Below are 26,051 nucleotides of genomic sequence, written 5' to 3' on the forward strand. Positions count from 1 at the left end.
TTTAATTTTCCATCCAGGGTAATTCATCTTATATAAACTTTGGAGGTCCATGAGAGTTGGTTCTTGAGAAAGACACTTTACTATTCTCACTAATTCATCCTCCTGATACATAACATTCTTTTCATTACCAATCATGTTTTATGATAATTCTCCCCACTTTCCACTTTTTCTTTAGAAATGGCCTTGGTCTATGATATAAAGTTGTTGCTGTTGTTGTTTTCCTGGTGGAAAGAGAAAATTGAACTCAGGGAGGTACATGGTAGGAAGCAGTAGGTGGTAGATAGTATTTGGTTATGGCAGCCCAATCTGACTAATACAGGAGTACTTTAACGGAAAGAATGTTCTATCAGAAAGAAATAGAGAGCAGGGCTAATTATCTAGTATGTTCATGTACCTAGAAACCTTTCACACATGCACACATGCATAAAAACACATTTTTGCCTCAACTATTTAAGTATTTTAATCAAAATTATTCTTACTACCAGATGTCAGGGAAAAAATGAAAGCGTTGAAATAACTGGGTAATTGCCTAAGTTTTTCACTTTGTTAAAATAGAGCAAACCTTTCCAGCCCACTGTGGTAAACATTTTGAAATAATTATAAGTCAGATTTACAAAATTCTACTGAATTATTTCAGTTGAGTAATCAAAATTCAGCCTCGCTTAGCCAGCCTCCATCTCTCTTGACAACCAGTTTATCTGGATTATTTTACCATGCAAATGAGTTACATAAACCTCTCCAAGAAGTTTTAGTGTATTAGATCACACAGCTTAATAGCCATGAGCAACATCTCCAGTTTCCGGAGGAAGTTGCCTTAGATATATCTTTAGATGATTCAGATCCTAATGGATCTGGACACTACAAGTTTCAGTGTCAAGAAACTTCTTGTTACAGAACAAAGTTCATAGGTATTCTTAAAATTCTGGGCCCTTCAGTTCTTCACTTGCCATATCTGTGAATGTGTATATAAATGGAGACCAAATTCAAGCTGTCGCCCTTCCCCAGACTCATAGACAAATCAGGATGGACCTTGAGTATTCTTAGTACACGAGAACTTGATAACTTGATAAATCCGTTAGGATGAATGCTAATGAGGACTTTGAACTGTCTAAAACTCAGATTAGGGATCTGCAGACAGTGTTGCATAGGGACTAAGACCATGAGTCTATCTAACGCAGTAGGAATCAGATAGACCTGGATAGAAGCCTGGGTCTGCTACTTATGAGCTCTGTAACTTGGGTTATTTTACTTAGCCTCTCTGAGCCTCAGTTTCTTCATTTGTAAATTGAGGATAGTAGTCAGGTTTTCATTTGGATTAAATAAGTCTACATATGTATAGCACTTAAAAAGAAGGCCTGGCCTAGGGTTGGGTGTTTGGTAATGCTAGCTATTATTATTCTTATTATTAGTCAATTTCACATGCTCAATATTTGCTGTTATTATTGTTGTTGATTTAATTACCTGAATTATTTCTTTTTTTTTTTTTTCTGGAGTTAGTTTTTCTCTTCATTTAGTATTTTATTTTTATGGTACTAGCTTACTCAGACATCTCTGATGATTGATTGTTAGTTATTGTTTATATGTAAGAATGAAGAAATGTTGATTATTTTGGTTAGCTGGCTTAGATTATCTCCACTATTGTGAAGTAGATTTTCAGCTATAGGGCACTTTCCTAAATAGGAAAACTCAATGAGAATCTTCAGTACATGATGGGACAAGTAGACCGGCAGGCTTGCTGCAGGGTGATATAGTCATAGTTGGCTCAGCCTGTGTGGTTGAGTCAGGACCAGCATGCCTTGGACTTTAAACTGTCTTATTTCATGAAGTTATAATCCATATGGTGAATGAAAAAATGTGAGAAATTATATTAGAGGTGATTTTTTTAAAGTGGTAGGAAGAGTATCTTACTAAATATTTAAATGAAAATTTTGCTGATGCTTGAGAGGCCTGTAAAGAAATGACCAGTTATCAAGAAGGTGAAAATGAGGCCTGGGGTGGTGGCTCACATCTGTAATCCCAGCATTTTAGGAAGGTAAGATGGGTGGATCGCTTGAGGTTAGGTGTCCGAAGCAAGTTTGGGCAACATGGTGAAACCCCATCTCTACTACAAAATACATAAAAATTAGCCGGGCCTGGTGGTGCATGCCTGCAATCCTAGCTACCCGGTAGGCTGAGGCAGGAGAATCGCCTGAACCCGGAGGTTTACAGTGAGCAACAATAGCACCACTGCACTCCAGCCTGGGCAACAGAGCGAGACGAGGAATTAGAAGTTCTTTGACATTGTGAAGCCCATCGAAAATATCATGGCAGCCTCTAAGGATTATTTTTTTAAGTAGCTGGGAAAAAAATCCCCTAAACTTATTATGACTTAGGGGATTTTAAGAGAAAGGAAGAGTAATGTTAACGTGTATTCTGTGAATTTGTTTCCAAGTGGAATGGCAATGACTTGATTAGGCTCCTATTTCCATGAACGTATTCTCTGCTGAAAGTGTGCTTGGATACAGCAGAGCTAGAGAAGGCTTTGAATTTTCACTCTTTCTTTTTCTCTCCTATCAGGCTCTGAAATGAATTAGGTTGGTGCAAAAGTAATTGCAGCTTTTGCCATTCTTTTAATATATCAGTTACGGGAAGACTTTAACTGATATATGGCATATATATGCCATTACTTTTAATGGCAAAAACCGCAATTACTTTGCACCAAACTAAACAGGAACCATATTTACTGCTCCTGATGTGAATTATGACATTCATCCTGAGGAGGTAGAAGGAGCTTTCACCAATTTGGTTTTATTTTTATATATTTTTATTTTGTTTGTTTTCTTGAGGCAGGGTTTCACTCTGCTGTAATTTCCAGCTCCTGGGCTCAAGCAATCCTCCCCACTCAACCTCCCAAGTAACTAGTACTATAGGTGCTTGCCACTAGGCCCAGCTAATTTTTAAAATTTTGGTAGAGATAGCATCTCCCTATGTTGCCCAGGCTGGTCTGAAACTCCTGACCTTAAGCAATCCTTCTTCCTCAGCCTCCCAAAGTACTGGGATTACAGGCACAAGCCACTGCACCAGGACTAGTTTTGGTTTTAAATAAGACTATACTACCTATTTTATATCACAACATTTTGCTATTCCTATTTTTTTTCTTTGATAGTATCATTCTAAGGACAAGGGACCTTGGTAATAGGAGAGTCTTCTGTTTGCTCAGTACAAACAATATCTTCATCCTCAGCCCAAGTAGAGATTTTCAAATTTGGAGTCGGAAGCTATGAGAAGATTAAAGGGATCTGCATAAAAAAGAAAACATGACTTAGGGTCCCCAAGAATGATCTGCAAACTAAAGAGGGTGGAAAGGATTGGGAATAGAAAGAGGAGACCACGTGACTGCAGCAAAGGAGAAAGAGTTCCAGATAAGACATATCCAATGAGGACTTGTTAAAATGAAATACTCTTGGGTTCTATAATGAAACCCCCTTGTCCATGTTTTCATAATAACAAAATATTCCCTAAATACACAGAGTTCAAGAATGCTTTAATTTCAGTGGAGTAAATTTCTTTTTTTTTTTTTTTTTTCCTGAGACAGAATCTTGCTCTGTCACTAGGTGCCAGGTTGGAGTACAGTGGTGCAATCTCAGCTCACAGCAACCTCCGCCTCCTGTATTCAAGCATTTCTACTGCCTCAGCCTCCTGAGTAGCTGGGACTACAGGCATGCACCACCACGCCCAGCTAATTTTTGTATTTTAGTAGAGACGGGGTTTCACCGTGTTGGCCAGGATGGTCTTGATCTCTTGACCTTGTGATTCTCCCGCCTTGGCCTCCCAAAGTGCTGGGATTACAGGCGTGAGCCACCGCACCCGGTCAGTGGAGTCAATTTCTAATGAAATAAACTATAGAGAATATGAAAACACATATGGGCCAATCGTATGTATTTTAAGAGATAAATCATTTCAAATACAACTGAAGCTCCTTCTTGTATATGAGTGAATCCCTTCTGTTAATACAAAGAAATGTCATTTCCTGAGTAAATAAAGTCTTCCCATAACTGATATATGGCATAGATATGATTTAATGGATATTTATGAAGGGATTCATATACATACATATACACTTCTATTTTAAAGATAAAACTTTAGAGAAAAATACTCCAAATCACTTTCCTAAACCTCACTTACTGTATTTTGTGAAAATTATTCTCATACCTTGGTTCTTGAACTCCTCTCTGTTATTTTTATTTTGTGACAGCAAAAGCCTGAATAATCAGTCCTCTTGGGGATGAGAAGAGAGGCAGACAGTGCAGCCTCGTAGCTAACAACATATGCCTTGAAATCAGATATACTTGGTTTGAGATCCCAACCGCTTTCATAATCTAAGCATGAGACCTCGGCAAGATATTTCCTTTCTCTGTGTTTCCTCATCAGTAAATAGTGAAACTATTTGTTTCTTAGGTATTTAGAACAAAATTCTGTGCATATGTAACTGGCACAGAGACGGTGTTCAATAAATGCCAGAACTGGCAGACAAAAAGCATTGATTACTGAACCAGTAAATAGCCCAGAAAATTCTCTTCCAAAGTCAACATTCAGAAAACTTTGTACTTAAAACTCTGTGTTCCTTAGTGACTTTGCTTTTCTTCTAATTTAAAAAAGAAGTACAGGACTTCCTCTTTTTTTTTCCCCTAGCAACCATCTCATCGTGCTCAAAAGATTTTCATGCCCTGTGCTACAGACTTTCTTCAGCTGCTGCAAAGATGTTTTTTTCTGATGCATAAATGAACTCTGCACACTAAGCCTATAATACAACTGAGTATCACAGTTATTCCCATAATCCCCTCCACCTGCAACTGTTTCAATGTTGACTTAATGTTATTCATTTGCTTGTGTTGTTATTGAAAACGAATTCTTAATTAAAATGGCCCAGCACCACCTGGCTCACATAGAGTGCCACGAGCAATAATCCCTAATTTAATGTACACTTTGGCTCATACCTACAATTTAATTTCTGAAACCAGAAATATAAATGGATTTTTATAATAGCTTCTGAGTATTAGGTGGGAGAAGATGAGGGTTGCTAATGAAGAGCTACTTTCTTAGGAAGCATCTCACAACAATGCATAATTGTTTCTAGGTGAAATAGACTGAGCATGTAAATGAACACCCAGGTTAGGCTAAAATCTAATTTCTGGCGTTATCTATGTCTGTATGACTTGTGTTATATTTTGGCTTAGTTTCTGGTCTACTCTTTCATATATGAACATTTTATCTGTTGTTAAGAAGCATGAGTCTTTTATTCTATTCTCACTTGTCCTCTCTTTTATTCAGTAATTTGAAATGTTTTCTATTCTGCCGCAAATAAATTTTCAGTTGTGCCTATATAAAAATGTGGTATCTTGGTACAATTATTGCAGCAAAAACTTTGTAAAATTGGTTTAACCCAAGTTTGGAATACAAAGGACAGGCATCTGACGTAACTCTTAAACTGCCCCTCTAGCCCAAGTCAAGGCATGGCACGTCTGTAATCCCATCACTTTGGGAGGCTGAGGCAGGGGGATCACAAGGTTGGGAGATTGAGACCATCCTGGCCAATATGATGAAACGACATCTCTACTAAAAAAATACAAAAATTAGCTGGGTGTGGTGGCATGTGCCTGAAATCTCAGCTACTCAGAGGCTGAGACAGGAGAATCACTTGAACCCGGGAGGCGGAGATTGCAGTGAGCTGAGATCGTGCCATTGCACTTCAGCCTGGGCAACAGAGCAAGACTCAGTCTCAAAAAAAAAAAAGCCATCATATAACTTTCTCTCCTTTCCCATCCTTTTATAATTCATTTGGCTGAAGACTCTCAGGCATCCTTGAATGTTCTAAAGTACCCCTTTCTGTGGCCTCTCATTATAGCATAGAGACAGGAAAGGCACTAATCTTTCTTGAGCACCAAGCACTCAGTATGTCAGACACTTTCCACACCTGCATTCATTTAGGATTCCCCCAGCCTTTTGGAGGTAGATTATTGTCATTCCCTTTGGCAGATGTAGAAAATGAAGCTCAAAGAGGTAAAATACCAAAGTTCACAGCTGAGGGCTATCACATTACGACTGTGTAAGCTGCAGCACTCACCACGCAAAGCCTAGTTGAGGAGGTTGAAGCCTGCCTCTCTGTGAGGTAGTGCCAGCGGAGAGAAGGGTTGACTCTTGCCTAATACACACAAAGTTGCTGTGTATACTGGAGGTGGGCCTGATAGAGTCAAACCCAGGTCTTCCTGGTCTTCAAGCTGGCTATCTTTCTGCTAGTCCTGCTGCTTCCCCAAGAACTACTAGAGTCACCCTGGAGAAGCACTTTAAACAGCTGGCTGCACCAGGCCGGAAAAACCCTCCCCAAACAAGAGCAGTGGACCTTCCAGCCACTCCTACTATGTGCTACCCTCACTCTAGTAGATGGTTTGTGAAAATAGCAACAAACTATTTCCCCTCTTTATATCCACAGCTTTGATGATATGGCTTTGTAACGCCAGACATCAAGAGACAGAATTCTTTCTCCACTCTTTGATGCTTGTTTCTCCTCTTGACCATTTTGATCAGCAAAGTGCCACAGAAGTGATAGTGTCCTCTTGGGGCACCAGTTCTGAGTTTGGGCCTCCAGAGCTCTTGCTTATCCTCTTGCTTCCTGGGAACCCCTCCCAGCCAACAAGTGATGAAACCCAGGATAGCTGGTTGGAGAGTCAGAGGCTATATAGAACAGAGACAAACCATTCCTTCTGAGACCATCCCAGACCAGCTGACCACAGACGCGTGCCTGAGTCCTGTCCTGATCTGCTCAGTCTGGCTCAGATGGCGAAGCTGTCCAGTTAACCCATCAACTCATGGTTCATGCTTGTTGATTTAAAGATTGTTTTAAGTCACTACATTTTGGAATGGTTTATTATATGGTGTGATGGTTAATTTTGTCAAGTTGGAGGGTGTTTTTAGATGAGATTAACATTTAAATTGGTGAGCTGTGGGTAAAGCAGACTGTGCTCCATAATGTAGATGGGCCTCATCTAATCCATTAAAGGCACTAAATAGAACAAAATGACTGGCCTCCACCAGTAGCAGGAAATGCTCCAGCAGACTGTCTTTGGACTTGATCTGCACCACCAGCCTTCCTGGGTCTCCACTTGCAGGCCTTCAGACTGGAATGGCACCATCGGCTTTCCCTGGTCTCCAGACTGCCGGTCCACACTGTGCATTTTGGACTTGCCAGTTTACATAATCATGTAAGCCTATCCCTTATAATGAATCTCCCTGAAACTCGTTCTATTGGTTCTATTTCTCTAGATAACCCCGACTAATACCCATCGCAGTTGATAAACTTGCTGATATCGCTGAACCTCTTTCTTTAGTTACTACAGGTTGGCTAGTGCAGAGCATGTCCCCCAAGAACTTCTGTGTCTGCTTACCTTGAGCCCTTCTCCCTGGTGGGGAGACGAAATCATCAGTCTGTCCCTCTGTCCTAAAATATCAGGACTCCTGCCTGAAGTCATCCATTCTCCTCCATTCCTACCAGGGCCTTGATGTTATCACCTGGAGACTGTTGCCACCTGTCTCTGGCTAAGGAAATAGATGGAGGCCTGATGCAGCTTTTCTAGTCCTCTTTTTGTCTCAGGTGCTGCAAAAACCTGTTCTGAAGAGACTGATACCAACTTTTGCTCTCGTTTTTCTCTTGTACTGGTCCTCCTATTGTACAATTCCACTTTTCCTGAGTTTGCTCTGGCTGGGAAGAGTCAGAACCCTCTCAGAGGATGATAAGGGAAGGAGACTGGGATGGAATCAGGCAGCTCTCACATGCCCTGACTCTAGGCTATCTTTCTTCCTCAAATCTGGAGGGACATGTCAGAGCTCATGAGCTCATCATGCCTTGTGCTTACTTCCCTGTAGAGCAGGGCTTTGGCCCCAATCTTTCCAAGTTTGAATTGTCCCAGGAACAAAGCTCCTGGCTTTCCGTTGCAGCATCCTTGACCTTCCCTAGCTGCCTGACAAGCACATGCAAGGGAGCCTGAGCAAAGCGGCCACATTTCCCATCCCCATGCCCTTATTCTCTGGGGGTTAGAAACATTCCCTTCACTCCTCCCGTCCTGCAGTGTCATACCACAGGCAGCAGGAGTGTGGTGCATCAACCCACAGGGCAGCAAGGATGACCAGAGCTTCTGGGACTATGATTGTCTTGTGGGCTATCCTGCCTTGGCAGAATGGATATTGGCAAATGAAGCCTCCCTGCTCCTTGCTTGGATATCCACATACTGAGCCCTGGGTCTTTTAGCCACACCTTCTCTCAGCAGCTGTGCCATACATTGGCAGCTTCAGCCTCCAGGGGGATGATGCAGGTAATTATGAGCTATGTCCAATGTGGCCCATCAAATGGTACAGCCACTGTGGAAGACAGCATGGCAGTCCCCCCCCCAAATTAAATGGAATTGCTGTATGATTCAGCAATCCTACTTCTTTTTTTTAAATATACATATTTTCAGCAATCCTACTTCTTAGTATATATCCCAAAGAACTGAAAAGTTGGGACTTGAACAGATATGTGTATACCATGTTCATAAAGCAACACTATTCCTAATAGCCAAAAAGGTGCAAACAAACCAAACATCTAGCAATGAATGAATGGATAAACAAATTGAAGAATAGACATAAAATGGAATTCTATTCAGCCTTAAAAAGAAAGGAAATTATGATACATGCTACAATTTGGATGAATCTTGAAAACATTATGCTAAGTGAAACAACCCAGACACAAAAGGACAACTATTGTATAATTCCACCTGTATAAAGTCCTGAAAATAGGCAAATTCGTAGAGATAAAAGAATAATGATTATCAAGGGCTAGAGGGAAGGAAAAATGGGGAGTTCTGTTCGATGGGCACAGAATTGGTTTGGAATGTTGAAAGGTCTTGGAGATGGCTAGTGGCAATGGCTACACAAGGTGAATGTACTAAATGCCACCAAATTATTTGCTCAAAAAGGCTTTACGTGGCAAATTTCTTGTTATATATATTTACCAAAATAAAAAATTTAAAAGTGGCCTGGCGTGGACTTAGGAGAAGGGATCGTGTTTGTCTGTATGGGTGTCTAGGTCCATCACTGTTTTTTAATGTTTGCATTCTCCACAGCTCCCTCTGCTCTACCTTTAAGCCTGCATAATAAAGTAATTAAGGAATTAGGGATGGTGCTTACCATGTGTCCTGGGCAGTGTGGCACACAGAAAGCAGTGGCCCTGCCATTCAAGGGCTCACCATTGGAAATGCAACCTGTTGCCGCCAGCTCTTCAATGACTTCCCACTGCTCTGAAGTTCAAAAGATGAAGCTCCTCAAAGATCCGCATAGGCCTTGCATGCTCTGGGCCCTTCTTAATTCTCCAGCACATCTGGAAATGCTGCCTCCTTCTATATCCATTGGCCACAGTGAGCTTGCTGTCCCTCACTGCCAATGTTACTTCCTGCTTAGAACACATTTTCCGCCTCTCTCTGCTTAGCCAGCACTCACATCCTTCAGAGCTCAGCTCAACTGTCACTTCCACAAGGAACATTATTTCCTTGCCTCCGATCAGGTTAAATCCCCTTATTATGTGCTCTTGCAAGACCATATCCTTCCTTGGAAGCATTTTGATATTTATTTGTTCTCATCATTATTTGATTAATTCTGTCTCCACCACTGAATGATAAGCCCCAGGAGCATAGGGACTTTCTCTAGTTGTCCTCACCATTGAATTCTTTGCCCACAGAGGGCCTGGCACTCAGTAAGCACTCGATCATTGTTTGCTATGAATGAAAATCAATGAATGAATGAACAGAAAAGTGTCTAACAATACCTAAATTAAAGGCTTTTGTCCAGTTTGGAAGTAGGGAATCAGATAACGGTTCATCCAATACCACAGTTTCAATGTAGGACAGATTAAGATTACTCTAAAGCAAGGGATGTAATCCATTCTAGATTGATAGTAAAAGGAAAGCTATTCAAAGTAAGGGTTCATTTTACCACACTGCATATTCCAGGCTGATTATTTAAAATTATTATTCGAAGCACAATTTGAAACTAGAATGACACTTCATTTAATTTTCTCACACTGGTAGTCATTGATCTGCATTATATCTTCAGAGGAAATGCCACTGAATTCAGGAGAAGTATATTTAACCTGCATGGTATCCAAAAACTGCTGGAAAAGCTTAGCTCCTGTACCCTATGCCAGTGGCCTTGCTAAGCAGGTATGCTAGATGTTCAAATGTATAATTTTCTACAGGCGCTTTTGGTAAAAACATTCTTCTTTTTTATATCTTCCAGCAAACCTCATTATCCTTCTTGTGACCCTGTAGGCATCTCATTTGCTTTTGGCTTGTTTGCAAGTTTTAAAATATGAACTGCATCTCCTGCTTCAGGAAGGGTTGCTTGGCTACTGCCCTACATTTTTAGAATGTGAATTCTATTATTTTACCACTGCTGCCTTGTATAATGGCGTTTAATGCATTTTCACAGAAGCTAGAAATAATTAACAATTTCTTATTTTCATGAAGTACAGTAAGTTATTCTCACTTGGAAGAACAAGGGGAACATACATAGGGGAATATGTATTAATTTTGAATAACGTTGAAACTATATTAAAGTAAGATCATAAGTTGGCAATCACCATGGAATCGGGGGAAAGTGCTGTTGTATATAGGACACTAGCTTTCAGTAAGGTAGGGACAAAGACAAACAAAACAAGACCAAGGATGCCCCAGGAATGGGCTCCCAGCTTCATTTATCATCTTCGTAAATTACCGAGAAAAGAAACTATAAAGGATATATAAAGGAAGACATATAAAGGTGAAACCTTTGCAGCTGACATTGAGGTCTATCAGATAGTGAAATACTTCATAATAATGTTTTCAAGAAAATGTACTCAGTGACCTTCTTTTATTGTCTAGTAAACCCCAGGCATTGTGCTTGCCTCCAGTGGCAGGTGTAATACCACATAAAACACCACCTCTGGTTCTGGGGACCTTGAAATTTTATATAAATGAACACAGAGAGGCACTTGCCTGCTTCGACATTCCTCAAAGTGGACTTTAATTGTGGGATGTTAAAAGAGATTACAATAGGACTTTGCAGAGCCTTGAATGTGTTAGTGAATGCTGGAAATCATTTCTATGAATGGAGTGGATTATACAGTGGTCCCCACATTTCTTTGAAGACAGCATCTTGGTTTTGTTTTTGGCTTTGCATTTGTGTGTTTGTTTTTGTAGGGACAGCATGTGAACTTGTGAGACTAGTATAGCCTGGAACATGCTCTGGAAAATGCTGACTTATTAAAAAAATAGAGGCATGTCTGGAATTTCAAGAATTTTGGATATCTCTTCATCAAATATTTACTGAGTACTTAAATCGCTAAGAAACGGCATGAGGCCCCACAACAGGGAGCTCTAAAACCCAGTACCCTTTTAGAGCAGCAATGATCCTAACTGCTGAGAAGTGAAAATAGACAAATGTCTGTCAACTGATAAATGGATAAGCAAAATGTGGTATATTCATAAAATGGAATATTACATGGCCATACAAATAAATGAAGTACTAGTACAAGCTATAATATGGTCAACCTTGAAAACATTATGCAAAGTAAAAGAAACCAGACACAAAAGGCCTCATACTGTATGATTCCACTCATATGAAAAATCCTGAGTAAATGTATAGACAAAGAAAGCAGATTCATGGTTGCCAGAGGTTGAAGGGGGAAGAGAATGAGGAATGACTGCTAATGAGTTCAGAGTTTCTTTTAGGGATGAGGAAAATGTTCTGAAGTTAGATACTGATGATGGTTATACAACTTTGCAAATATGCTAAAAATCACTAAATTGTGTACTTTAAAAGAATGCATTTTATAGTGTGTGAATTTTGTGTCATTAAAAAAATCCAATACCCCACCGTACCAAATGGTTATCCCTCTCTTATGTTAGGAATTGAGAAGAACACAATCATTTCTTGTCAACAATTATATTTAGTGAAGATACTAGATGTTATTTACAGAAGATATACATACATACAATTCCTATACATTAAATGTAGTCTAATTGTGAAAACAGGAAAAAATGTACTTCAAAATTACGTACTAAATAAAATAAATAAAAAGTAATTATTTGGCACAATATCTATTAGGTAGCAAATAAATAACTCTATACCATTGATTGAATGAACTATTTACAATCTATTTGAAAGTGCAAAACAATTGCTGAAAATTAAGATATTTGTAATGACATTTAAGTCCAAAAAATACTTTTTCATCAGGTACAATAAATTTGTAGCCAATAGTAAAGGCTTTTAATGCCCAGGAAAATATTTCAATTTTGAAAAATGTTTTGTGCATATTGTGCTCTTCTGAAATGTTATTTTTTACTTTAATGCTGGCAAATTTAAGAACCTTGGCATTTCTCAGTGGAATTCTTATGTATATAATCCTGATTTGTAATTTTTAAAAAGCTATATTGTAAACATAAATATTATTCTATATATCATTCAGAAATTACAGACCAGTCCTCCCTAAATTACATAAACAGCCATAATGTTTTAGAATAACGTGGTCAGGTTCTATTCCTTCAGAGGTAAGACTATGAAGATGGAAGAATACAACCTATAATTTGGACGTCTATAGGTTCCTCAGCACCTTCCCCAATCACATGCTTCAAATCAAGATGCTGAGTTAAATTTCTATCCAAATCTATCCCATTTGTAGCACATCTCATCCCATACACACTCTTAGAAAAAATGTCAGGGGTTTGCTAGTTCTCTTGACAAGGATATTGCTACCAAACTCTTCACGTGGGCCTTATTCAATACTTGAGCAAAGAAGATGGCACAAGTGAAAATGAAAGAGGGTAATCACAAACTGGGGATTCCTAAGCTAGAGTGTGTAGGCTTTATGCAAGTCAAATAATTCCTTCTCTTGCCGGGTAGCTGGGGGGCTGAATGCAGCCCTGAGGGGTCTCAGGGTGTGTTTTTGCTTGTTTTGTAGGATTCTCTAGTGGCAATACAGTCAGTAGTGGCATAAATGGCATTTTTGAAAGATTGTGGACTGGAGAAAACTGTTGCTCTGGGCATTTGAAATGTCTATGGTCGCCGAGGCTCTAATCTGTGTGACATCTGGGATAAAGTTCTCTGGTTGTCAATCACATTTAATTGGCGCACATAACTCCGGACATCCTGATGGTTCTTATTAGCTTGAGCTGCATCAGGATCTGTTGAAAGAGGAAGGGGCAGAATTGGCATTGCGTAGTATATGCATATAAGACACAGCCTTATTTCTCCAATTATTTATTACATTTATCGTAGGTTCCTGGGTTCTCTCAAGACCTTTCAACACACCACAGTCATTGAAGTGTTTCCACTTGGTTGTTCCATCTCCTCCTTCCTACCCTCCAATTTTCTTTTCTTCCCTGGAATCACCTCTTTTGATCATTTTCCTTTGCATTGCATGTTGTAAAAAAAAAATGGCACCAAATTAAAAGGGAAGCATCTGTCTGATAGCCCCTGGTTACAGATTAAAATTATTTCCCTTTCCAGAGGTCTCTGTATCTCAGACTCTGTGTCTCTGCTTCCTTTGATCCAGATGAAGACTAATGTCAAAAGACACAGTTTTCATTAGGCCTTCACAAAAGCACTTAACATCTGGGCCAAACTGAAGCAAGCCAGTGAGAGCAGAGTCCTGACTCCCCTCTTTACTTGCACACAGTATACAGCATTACTACAGGTTGTATGTTCTTAGAGACTGTCCATATTCAGGGAAAAAACCCACCTCACAGGCTGAAGTTATGACTTTTGCTAGACCTTTGATTCTTTGATGCTATTTGCTCTGCAAACTCAGCTACCATTCTATTCTGATGCACATCCCAAGCATGTGAGCAACTGAGGTTAAGCAGTTTCATGAAGATCAGGGCTGAAGGATTAGCCAATGCACTCAGCCCTCACAGGGAAATACATGAATGAGGAAAGGCAGACTGGAAGGTGGTGAACTGGAAACACAGGTCCCTCCGGAAGCAATGACCTGGTTGCTGCATGTTGCTGCCACAGGGGAATCTGTGCCTAGAGTTGCCAGATCTTGTTTTTTTTTTTTTTTTTTTTTTTTTTTTTTTGAGATGGAGTCTTGCTCTGTCACCAGGCTGGAGTGCAGTGGCATGATGTCATCTCACTGCAACGTCTGCCTCCTGGGCTCAAGCAATTCTCCTGCCTCAGCCTCCCGAGTAGCTGGGACTACAGGCGTGCACCACCATGCCCAGCTATTTTTTTTTTTTAAGGAAATGGGAAATCTGGATTTCTTCTTTGTGAATTTTCCCAATTTTAAAAGGGTGACATTATTTCAAAATAAAAGGGAAAAAATGCTCTCTTTAGACCCAACACCTCTGTGGGCCACCTCCATTTCATGCATCACTGGGTAGGGCCTCTGGTCTAACAGGATACTTGGAATGGCAGAACCAGACCTTGGCCCAACTGGGATTCTTCCCACACAGTACACTGCTTTCTGCAGTCTGGTTACTCCTGCTAGATCCACACACCACTCCCAAAGACAATTAGAATGCCATCTGCACTACGGGTGAAGGGGAGTGTTGCAGGTCTGAATACAGAAAAACAGAGAAGGCACAAATGGCCCTCCCCCCGTGAGAAGAAACTCATCAGTATAATTGTTACATATAAATAATAGCACAGTGAACCGCAGAACACATTGTGTTTCATCTCCTCCGCTTCTCACTGGCAGTGTACTCTACATGTACAATATACTGTAATTACATTGTACACATTCCCACAGTGTTTGTGAATCTATTCCTATAGCTTTATCTATAGATTGTTGACTTCAGAGCTGAGCAGCTGTTGTTTACCAGCAGTTACTGATAACTTCAACAAATGCAGTGGAGTTTTTCTTTTTAAATAAATTTTCCCCTTGGCTTCTCTAGGAGAAGACATAGAAGAATGCAGGATTTACTTCCAAAGAGGCTCATAGAACAAGTACATTACTTTGTGGTTCTTGAACCTCACTGAAAACCTTCTTAAGGCTATAAACCCCCTCAGGCACACAAGATTTGGCATATAATTTCAGGGTCTCCTTTTGTCCCCACTTCTGCAAGTCCATGGATTTGGGATTGTAAACTCCTGGTGTAACTGGTGCCACTTAGCTATTCTTGCTTTCACTTGCTCAACTGCTTTATAATCAATCACAACTTTAAACACAAATTAATAAATGAAAACATATGAGACTCTTTAATTCTGGCAGAATTTATATAGGAATAGTTGATGATATACAAGACTATTCTCATTTTGGAAGTCAGAGAAGGCACAATCATTTGACAAATCAGTTGCTTCCCAAATCAAGATCATTTTTCCTCCCTATTCATTTTTAAAAAATGAACATTTAGTAGTTCTCGTGTCTCATGTTAGCAAACCTGGCTGTGAGCCAGTCCTGTACTAGGAAGAGCAAACAGCTCTGACTAATAAAACAAGAACATCTTAGCCTTTTAGCACGGGGTTTATTGGAGGAGATGATACTGGTAACCTCGGATTCCTGTCTATGTCATATTATCATGTTGGGTTAATGAGACAAATTTTTCAAGTGACTCATACAATGAGCTTAGCAAAAACCTTTAGCGTTCACCTCCTCATTTCCAGACCCGATTGAGGGAGCCAAGCTCCACCCCCACCACCAAAGTCCCAGCCCAGAAGAAACAGTAGCACTGGTCTAGTGTGACCATCTGGTGCTATGATGCAACCTAACTCCCAACAGACTAAAATTGTTATTTATTATTAGTAATCTTTTTATATTAAAGTATTATACCAGTTCTTGTGACATATGTTCAGATTTTAAAGGAGCACCTCAAATTCATGTGGGAATACTAGAAATACAATCTGAAATCCTGTTATGGGACCTTTTACAAATGTGCTATAAACATTAATGCATTCTTGCAACACCCTGAAAGACAATAAATATTATCTTTCCTAGTTTATAAACGACTGAACTGAGTCATCAAGGGTTGATGTGAGTTTCTCAACATGAAGCAATGAGTCATAAGGAGAGTTGGTTTGAGGCAGGATTTGTTAACAGTCGTGCTTGAGCTGTCTCCAGCCACACTGGATAGAGCAAATTAATTCTCTTTAATAAATTCATTCACAAAATAATATTCCTATGGTTATTTTCTAGCTTCACAACAATGTAAACATTTTCTAGTTTTACAACAGCCCCCCAAAAAATCTTTAAACTCAAGGCCCCATGAATTTGGAATTCATGGTCCAAAGTGCTTCTGACACAGTCAGACAGTGCCCAGGTCCTAGGATGTCTCAATGGCCTCATTAAGAAGACCTTAATCACCAACATCTACAGTGTAAGAGGTGGCAGCATTTAACTTACTGAAGGGTTGGCTCCTGTAGTATCTCATTGTTCTGGCTGTATTTGCAATCATGCGCTAAAAGGAATGTAGAAAAAAGAAAGAAATTCAAGTAAGTATAGAGTCCAATCCAAAAAGGAAAACAAATCATTACTGATTTCTGCAATACTTGGTACCATGAGAAATAACACTTTCTGTTGACTATCTGAAGGCAACTAGCTGATGTATAACTTGTTTAATTATTTCAAAGGGGTACCCACACACATACAAAGCATTTTCAGGTAAAGAATATTAATGGCATAACTCTCATAATTGTTGGCACATTCCCCATGATGTAAAAAGCATCGATTATGTCTGAGCCCAGACATTAATGCTCAGGAATAGTTTTCACCGTCCTTTCTTGAGGTAGCCATGAATTTGTGAGAGAATTTGTAACTATCCTAAATTTGGAGAAGGGTTAGCTTGCCAAGCTGCTCACAGTAAATAAGACTCACTAATGAGGTATGAGATTATATTGACGGAACAGCAAGTCAAAATATTCTACCTTTATATTTTTGCTACACACTCCATATTACTGACCTCTCTAGTCTTCCAGCAGAAGTTTGTATTTTAATGTTAATCTTAATCATTTGATTCCCTCCTTCCCTCCTTTCTTCTTCCTTTCTGATTATAACACTAAAACATACACATTTTAGAAATTCAGAAAATGTTAAGAGCAAAGCAAAAATCACTTAGAATATTACTTCACAGAGTAATCTTGTAATATTTTGTTATATAATCTTCTTATAATTTAAGAAAATATAAAATCATATTTTTCAAAAAATTTGAATTCAGATAGTATATACATATTTAATTTTGATTTGAAAATTTGCACATTACAATGTGACTATTTTCCACTCCACCTGCATCTTACAACATTCAAAAAATAAGCATGTATTCAACCAAATGGACAGATTTTAATTTATTTGACCTTTTACAATTTTGTCACTAAGTGATCATCTTAATTTCTTTGTAAAGTTTTGGCTGCCATAAAGACTTAAAAGGGAATCTTTTGTGCTGAGCTCAATTAAAAATGAAAGAAAAGAGAAAAGAAAATTAACAGAAACAGATTCCTATCCCCTGGGGAAAAACACTGATGAGACCTACGCTCCATTTCTTAGCCAGAATGTCATGGTATTTGAATGGTAGCTGGTACTCCTGGTCACATTGTATATTTCAGGACACCTTACTGCTTAGGCTGTAAAGGGGGTCCCATAGAGATAATGGATTAATTACAACACTAGCAGAAAATTGATAAGGCTCCACCGAGGGAAAGAGACTCTCCGATCTCTGAGCAGCTATGGAATTCCAGTCATCCCTTTCTTCTCTCATGGACCCTTGGCTTGCCAAAGGTACAAAAATGACTTTGAGAAAGCTTGCATAGCATAAAAAAGTCATAGAACAGTCAAGGCCTTACAAATATATTATCTGCCAGCATCCTAATACCTCACCGAATACTCCTGCTTTGAGGATTCTAGCAAGCCTGAAGTGACATGTGCCTGCATTGGAGGATTTCTCACACACAAAGAGGCAATCAGAAAAGTTAGAACTTCACTATCGAAGATCCCAAAAACTGACACGTCCATCTGTTGATCAGCATGAGAAATATATCACAAATACCTCTAAGAAAATGTAACGTACAATGTATAATTAGCCCCTGATGTATGGAGCCTTGAAATAAATGGTAACTATCATAACTTCCCTGCTAATTTACTTTTAAGTTGTTTTTTCACTTCTCTTAAAGGCTTTGCATCTGAAGGGCACAAGTATATTCCATGCAGAATTATTGTAATTCTTCAGATATTGAATGGAGTGTAATTACCGAAAACCCTGGGAAATGCTGCCAGTATGCCCCTCTGAAGAATAATAAAACAATTAGCAGGGGTCAGAAACCTCTTCCTATACTATTTTGTAGGGAGTAATTGTTCTGCTTTTTTAGTTTTGAAAGGTAAAACATTTCATTTTGACTTTGGTTTTATGCCACTCTTTACAGCTATACTCTGAGGCTTCATAATTTTTAGCTCATTATGTAGTTTAAAATGTGAGAACAATTGTTTAAATCAGTAATTTCCAGTCCTGAAGTTCATTTTACCTTTCTAAATCTTTGATTAATTTTAACAATGGTTTTAATTTTGACATATCCTTTTTAATCGTTCTCAAAGATAACTTGAGTTTAACTTTGAAATCCAAATCCGGCTTTACAACGAGGTCCATTCTTTTCCTTTGTGAGGTCCGGACAATAATGTTTAATGGTGTGAACTCACAGTTATGATGTGTGAGCCTAACTAGCATTGCTGGACACTGCATTGTTACAAATGCTTTCACAAGGCCAAAGAAAGGTTAACTTAATATTTTAACTTCACCTTTTTTGCATCCATTAACACATGTAATATTAAACAGTTACTGACAACTACACCCAGCTACAAGGCACTCTCCTGGGTTGCTAAAAGAGACTTCAGGAGTCACCCCCTTGAACCATCTCCAGAGTGCACAATGCCTTCTGCAGTCTGCCTATAAACAGTGGCTCTTCCACTGCTTGAATGTAACCAGCAATGAGGAACTCAGTACCTCCAAAAATAGCCTCTTTGATTTTTAGACATCTCTGATTATCAGAAACTTCTCATTTTGAGTTAAAGTCTTTCTCCCTTTACTTTTTGCTGATTGATCCATGGAGCTCATAATGCATTTGCATAAGACACTCCTGCCAGCACCATGACAGTTTACAAACGGCAGGGCAATGACCCAACAACAAACACATTTAATTTCTTTTTAACAGGACAAGTCTTCAAATTCTTGAATATAACTATTATGGATATATTTGCACCCCCAGATCTTTTCTTGTTCAGCCTAAATATTCCCGGTGTCTTCAACAATTCTTCGTAAGACAGTTTTGGATCTCTTCCCAACAGCCTCTAGTATGGTACCCTAGACTAAACAAATTGTAAAGTGCAGAGAAACTATGATCTTCTTTCTCTCCTTGATCTAGATGATGCTATACTGAGTCTACAGTTAAAAAAAGTCCCCACTGACATCTGTTGAAGTCGTCATGAATTAAACCTCTCAGCCTCCTTCGTTGAGTTGCTGTGCAGATGCAGCTCTCTGCTCTATGTATGCACAGTTGATTTCCTGAACCAGAGTGGAGGATTTTAAAAACGAAAAACCATCTAGTTAGAGTCTATCTTTCCACAAACTTCAGCCAATGATATTTTTGATGGCAGACAGCTGGTTATTCATTGGTGCTCGCAGTCTAGCCTGGCAGAAACTAAGGTTAGAGAGATACAAGAGTCATTATCCAACTGCTGCAGTAGGGGTGAAACCAAAAATTACACCCTATGCTTCACAGTCCTGCCAGAGCAGGTTGGCCTGCCAGGAGCCGGTCAGGCAGCTTTCTATAATGCCAGGCCTGGGGAATGCCTGATTACTCCAAAGCACAGATTCTCATCTTTTTTTCCATGGTAGCCAACCTGTGGTTTACAACACATTCCCATGAGCAAATAGCTCATTAAGACAGGGATTGATAATTCAGGAGTAAATGTGGGGCAAACATACTCCTTTAGAAGGCGTGTAGGAGGCTGCCTCTGGATCTGTGTAGGTGGACAAATTGAACCCCCTGTCGCCACACTTAAACTGATGTTTCTTGGGACTAATCCTAAGTACAGGGCTTCAGAGCTGATGTGCAAAAATGAATATGTCCCTATAGTTCATGGCCTACAGGGCTTAGAGATGGGTCCAACTGAAAGCTGATAAATTCCCCTCAGGAATGCACTTGAGGAGGGAAGGCAGAAAGGAAAAGAGAGGTGGTGAGTGAAGAACTCCATGACTATCTCATGTGTCTGTTTTTCCTTAGAGCTGAAAGCAGAGTGGCCCAGAAGCCGATGTCCTTCCTGGGGCCTGTGTTGCAGAGTGGAAGTAGAAGCTCAGCAGGACATGTTTTCCCAGCCTTTGTCACCACCCTGCTGATGTAGCAAAGAAACCAGCGCCAGCCAGCTAGGACTAGGAATTATGATGCACTTGCATAATCCACTCCCTCTGGCACCATGACAGTTTACAAATGCCATGGCAATGACCAGAGGAAGTTACCTTGGATGGTTCCAGGAACTCCTGGTCCCTTTTCTAGAAAGTGTGTGAAAAACCTGCCCCTTAGTTAGCGTACTTAGAGTGGGTACAAATAGAGCCGGCCAGCGCTCCGTGAGTGCGACTCTGCCTATGAGATAGTGCGGCTCTGTCCATGGAGGAGCTGCTTTACTGTATACTGTTCCTCTCATGAACTTGCTTTCTTTCATTGTCAGCTCGCTCTTAAATTCCTACCTTAAGAAAGCCAAGAATCCTCCCCAGCTGAGCCCCAATTTGGGAGTCTGCCTGCATCAGAGTGACCAGTACAAAGACATTATCCAGAGGAAGGGGTGATCACTGTCTGCACCTCAGCCTGGCACAAGCCAGGGGCTCTGAGGCCAGCATCCCAAACATAAGTTTCCCTCAAGCTTTGATGCAGGAAATTTCCCTTGAGTCTGGTAAGGCATCAGAGGTACTTTGTTCTCAGACTAGGTCTTTGTGGCCTGGCTCTAGTCACCCTCCTGTGGTGTCTTCCCCTGAGGAGCAGGCCGGCCAAGTTCCACCTTCACTCCCACCCACAGAGGACATAGCCTTCTAGGACTTTGTGCCCTCGTTTAAGTTCCCCTTTTGCTCTCCCATTGCGGAAGAGAAGACTTAATTCTTCAAGTCAGACGGGCAGGCCCTCCAGGCCACGCCTCCTCACTGCTGCCACGCTAGGACCTCCGGCTCCCAGACAGCAGCCACAAGAGCCTCCCTCTTGGCCTATTCTGCCTCTGCTCAGATCCCTCCCAAAGCGGCTCCTCACTGTCAGGCCTCTTTTAAATGCCTACCCTCGACAGTTTTAATCTTTCCCTCTGTTGCCCCTTAAGATCTTTACCATCCTTGCTCATTATGTTTGCCAGATTGCTTTTTCTTATATTTCTGCCTCTACTGATTTGATTCTGTCTCCAGCCCTATGCCTACCAAATATAGGATCTCTGTGAATTACTCCTTGTTTAGCATGGGTCAAACCACATTTATACCATTTGATTATTTCACTCAGACCTCCACATATTTGGGACAATAATTTTTTTTTCACAAGATCCAGAAATATACAGTGTCTCACCTAACAAAGATTGTGCCTGTGATTGCAAACAAATGAAGCGCACTGTGAGGACCGGCGATAAAAGGTAACTGAAGGGGAAGCAGCCTTCACTGTCTGCTTCATTGAGGAGAAGCCCTGAGTCCTGTCCCTATAGATCTTTAATATCCAAGGGGTGTGTGACAAACAGAAACACATGTGACACATGCATGATGCTCATGGTATATGGTACATATGACCATGGGTGTGGGAATAAGGCAGTTCAGGTGCCTGTCCAGACACATGTAGAGTATGTGTACCTCTATATACTCAAGGAGGGACACTGGAGGACACGCACAGCACCACAGGGAGGAGGGGGCACAGAATAACATCCCGTTAGGAACAGAAGGCTAAGGGAAAGTCATCTTTTTTTTTTTTTTTAAGATGGAGTCTCACTCCATCTCCTATGCTGAAGCGTAGTGGTGTGATCTTGGCTCATTGCAACCTCTGCCTCCCAGGTTCAAGCAATTCTCCTGTCTCAGCTTCTTGAGTAGCTGGACTACAGGCACCTGCCACCATGCCTGGCTAATTTTTGTATTTTTAGTAGAGTCGGGCTTTCACCTTGTTGGTCAGACTGGTCTCGAGCCCCTGACCTCAGGTAATCCACCCGCCTCTGCCTCCCAAAGTGTTGGGATTACAAGCATGAACCACTGCACCTGGCCAAAAGTCATCTTTCATAATATCTCAGTTATGCAAAATGCTTTGGGACATTTTGGTTAATCAAATTTTCTAATAAAATAGAAAACACTTTTGGATTCAATTTTATTACATAAAATCCTTTAAAAATGCTTTCATGTACTAAGCCCAACACTGAAACATTAACGTTTTATTCTTTTATTCAACAAGTACTTCTTGCATTCTTATGATGTGCCAGACATTTTTATGGGTGTTGGGGAAATAATGCACCAGATATTTTTATGGTGCTGTAGAAATATCAGTGGACAAAACAGATACCTGGACCAGGGCACTTATTCTGGAAGGGAATTGAAGAGGTAAGAAGATCATCTCAGGCTGTGAAAGCCCTATCAAGACAAGGTTATGTTGGAGAGCGCTGGGTGTGGAGGAACGGTGTGACAAGGAGGACAGACACAGCTAGCACCACGTGGAGGAGGGGAGATCAGGGAGGATGTGTGATCTTCTTCCCTTCCCACAAGCGTGGTCAGGGAAGACTATTTGGAGGAGGGGAGATGTGATCTGAGGCCTGACTGATGAGAAGCCAGGCAGCAGAAGACTGGGGGAAAACAAGTTCAGGCAAAGGTAAACGCTAGTGCAACAGCCATGAGGCTGAAGGAAGAAGGAGGCAGGCCAGTCTCACCAACCTGGACTGGATACAGAAAAGTGTGAGAGGAGGCTGGACAGGTGCTTAGGGCTAGTCTAGATCTTCTGATATGATGTCACTGCATATAATGTGGTTTTATTTTCCATTGATAAAACTGCATGAAGTTTTCTTTCCTGCATTGTGCGTCTGACATCCCTTCTATTACTAATGTGACCTAGTTTTTATACCTTTTGTGGATTTTTAATATTTCATGTGTTTATGTTTTACCTTCCCAACTGCATGTAACCTCCTAAAGGCCCAGGGCTACTTTCTAGATGTTTGTATTTCTTAGTAAAATCTTTTGCCTGGACGCTCCACACATGTTGTGTTGCTTTGAAGCATACCCTTTGGAAATCTGCATTTAGCCTGGCCTGTGAAATCTATATAAAGACGTAAACTCTCCAAGTACTCCTGTAGATTTCTTTTGTGTTGGAGAGGTGTGGGAATAGGGTGGATTTGAACACACAGATTTTTACTTACAGATTCTTTTTTTCCATAGATTGAGGTAATAAGTGAAGTGTTCTCTCCATGAATCTTATAATAATAGTATTGATGATAGAAAATATATTGTTGCTAATTATGTAATGACATGCTTAGTGATACAAAAACAAAAGGATTCAAAACATTTCTCTTCCTTAATGAATTAGCTTCCGTGATGTTTACAGAAGTACAGAAGTTTGCCCCATGCTTCTCATTCAAAATAAAATGACTACCTTAAAAATCATATTTATAAATAAATATACCTAAATATGGGTACGTCTGAAATAGAACCAATCTCCTAATACAGTAGCAACTGTGCCTATCAGCATGCTTTATGCAGCCTGGGATAGTGGCAGGCGGCCAGCATATTATCCTCTAATCCACTGCTAGTCTATCTTCTAAATGTTATGAATATTCATGTGTGCCATAGAAAGCTAGGAAGGGCTTTATTCAAACATTTTTTTGAATATTCCTTTATGTACCCCCCAAATAAAAGAATGTCTGCTTTTTTTTGGCATGAGGATCAGAGTGTGAATTCTCTTTTGTTCATACCCATAAATCCTGAAAACCAATAAGCAACAAATTCTCTAATCCTTATTTCATACCTCAAGGGTGAAGAGGTACAAATAAAAACACTTAGAGTTGGCACGGTAGTTTGCTGTGACTGTACAATGCTACCACTGAGAAGAGGCATCAGTGTTCCTGGCTACCCTCGTGACTTCTGCCCCTGACAGGGACTCTCTCTGGGGACCCAGCCCACCAGCCCCACAGAGGCTGCCAGCTCTGCTCAGCACCTGATGATAGATGACTGGGAAGTGGCATTGACATCAACCTGAAAAGGAAGATGTAGCCTTTCCCAAGACCCACAGTAATAACAGCAGCCACTGATGGTAGTGGTGGTGATATGGCAGTAGGGGTAGGTTAGTTTATGGCGATAAAATTTTGGAAAGCTTGCAACATGCACTGTGTTTAGAAAACATAATGAAATCATTTTGAAATTTCATTTCATTTTCCAGCAACATCTAATTTATGGAAGGACAATTCTTTTTTTTTTTTTTTTTTTTGAGATGGAGTCTTGCTCTTGTCATCCAGGCTGGAGTGCAGTGGTGGGATCTCGGCTCACTGCAAACTCTGCCTCCCATGTTCGAGCAATTCTTCTGCCTCAGCCTCCCAAGTAGGTGGGATTACAGGTGGCCACCATCACGCCTGGCTAATTTTTGTATTTTTAGTGGAGACAGGGTTTCACTATGTTGGCCAGGCTGGTCTTGAACTCCTGACCTCTGCCCACCTCAGCCTCCCAAAGTGCTGGGATTACAGGCATTAGCCACTGTGCCTGGTTGGAAGCACAATTCTAAAATCAAACTTTCTTATGATAGGATTTCTTACATGAGGTAAAATGTATCACGTTGCTAGAGCAGAAAACTAAGAGTACTCTTTTGATATCCTTTCTTCCCTTCTCTTTCATGTGAATAAAACTCCTTAACTTTCAGTGGGACACATGAATACTCAAATAAGGGCTATACGTTTTAGCTTTCCTTTCATGGTACTAGGTTTCTGGACAAGAAAATATGAGGCAAGTGGTGAGTGTAACTTCTTCCCCATCTTTAAAAGGGATGAAGCATGCCTTCACCTTCTCCTTTCCCTTTATCTGTGGCTGGAATGGGGAAGTGGAGGTCACCATCTTGAACCAAGTGGATGGAAAACTGGCACAAGAGAAGCCTGGAACCTTGACTGCAACCTGTAGCAGGGCTGCCATACCTGCTTGAACTTTTAAGTGAGATGGATATAAGCTGATTTTGCTTATGTCATCATTAATTTAGGTTTCCATTAATACAGCTGAACTGCTTGCTATCTTAGCTATTTATTGCTTTTCAGCAAAAGTGGACTCTGTGAAAGCAAGATGGGAAGGACCTCTTTCCTTAGTACTAGGCATGGAGGAACATACTGCTCTGGGTATGAAGTGCAGAAATGGGGAGAGAAACGGCGCTCTACTAGTATCCACTGGATGTGACCTTGACTTTTCCTTGCAGGTTATGGGTGGGATCTAAAAACCCAGATGAAACAACTTTTATCCACCCTGACAGATGGCTGGCTTTGCATACCTTGCTCTTCTTGTTTGATCAGTTTAGTTAACTTTAGCCATCAAAACTTCTTTTTAAACAATTTTTAAAATTTTACTTTAAGTTCTGGGATACATATGCAGAATATGCAGGTTTGTTACATAGATATACATGTGCCATGGTGGTCTGCTGCACCCATCAACCTGGCATCTAGGTTTTAAGTCCTGTGTGTACTAGGTATTTGTCCTAATGCTATCTCTCTCCTTGCTCCCCACCCCAGCAGGTCCTGGTCTGTGATGTTCCTTTCCCTGTGTCCATGTGTTCTCGTTGTTCAACTCCCACTATGAGTGAGAACATGTGGTGTTTGGTTTTCTGTTCCTGTGTTAGTTTGCTAAGAATGATAGCCATCAAAACTCCTAAAGCTCAGTCAACTCTTTAGGAAACCCTGATTTCTACATCTCTATGCATATGCACCTTTTATAGTTAGATGACTGGCTTAGCCATCCCTCAGTTTGCATTTCTGCATAAGTGATCCAGAAGTTTCTTTACCCATTTGCCAAATCTTCCATTTCTGGGAAACAGGTTTTCTTTTTGGGAAGTCAGAGGAATTGTTTAATTATCCA

General features: G+C 40.4%; 1 protein-coding gene across 5 annotated transcripts in view; it reads right to left on the minus strand.

Moving 5' to 3' along the window:
• Positions 1 to 11,972: 11,972 nt before the first annotated feature.
• Positions 11,973 to 26,051, minus strand: part of RAPGEF4 (Rap guanine nucleotide exchange factor 4) — a 322,973-nt gene continuing 308,894 nt past the window's right edge. For all 5 annotated transcript variants that reach the window (XM_032292934.1, XM_032292936.1, XM_032292937.1 and 2 more), the window contains 2 exons: positions 16,382 to 16,436; positions 11,973 to 13,226 (listed from right to left, as the gene is read on the minus strand). In XM_032292934.1, the coding sequence (XP_032148825.1) occupies positions 13,099 to 13,226; positions 16,382 to 16,436 (183 nt within the window). In that variant the 3' untranslated portion in view covers positions 11,973 to 13,098. The remainder of the gene's footprint in view (positions 13,227 to 16,381; positions 16,437 to 26,051) is intronic.

The sequence above is a fragment of the Sapajus apella genome, unplaced genomic scaffold (assembly GCF_009761245.1).
Source record: "Sapajus apella isolate SASKATOON/1434 unplaced genomic scaffold, GSC_monkey_1.0 scaffold28, whole genome shotgun sequence".
NCBI classification, from domain to species: Eukaryota; Metazoa; Chordata; class Mammalia; order Primates; family Cebidae; genus Sapajus; species Sapajus apella.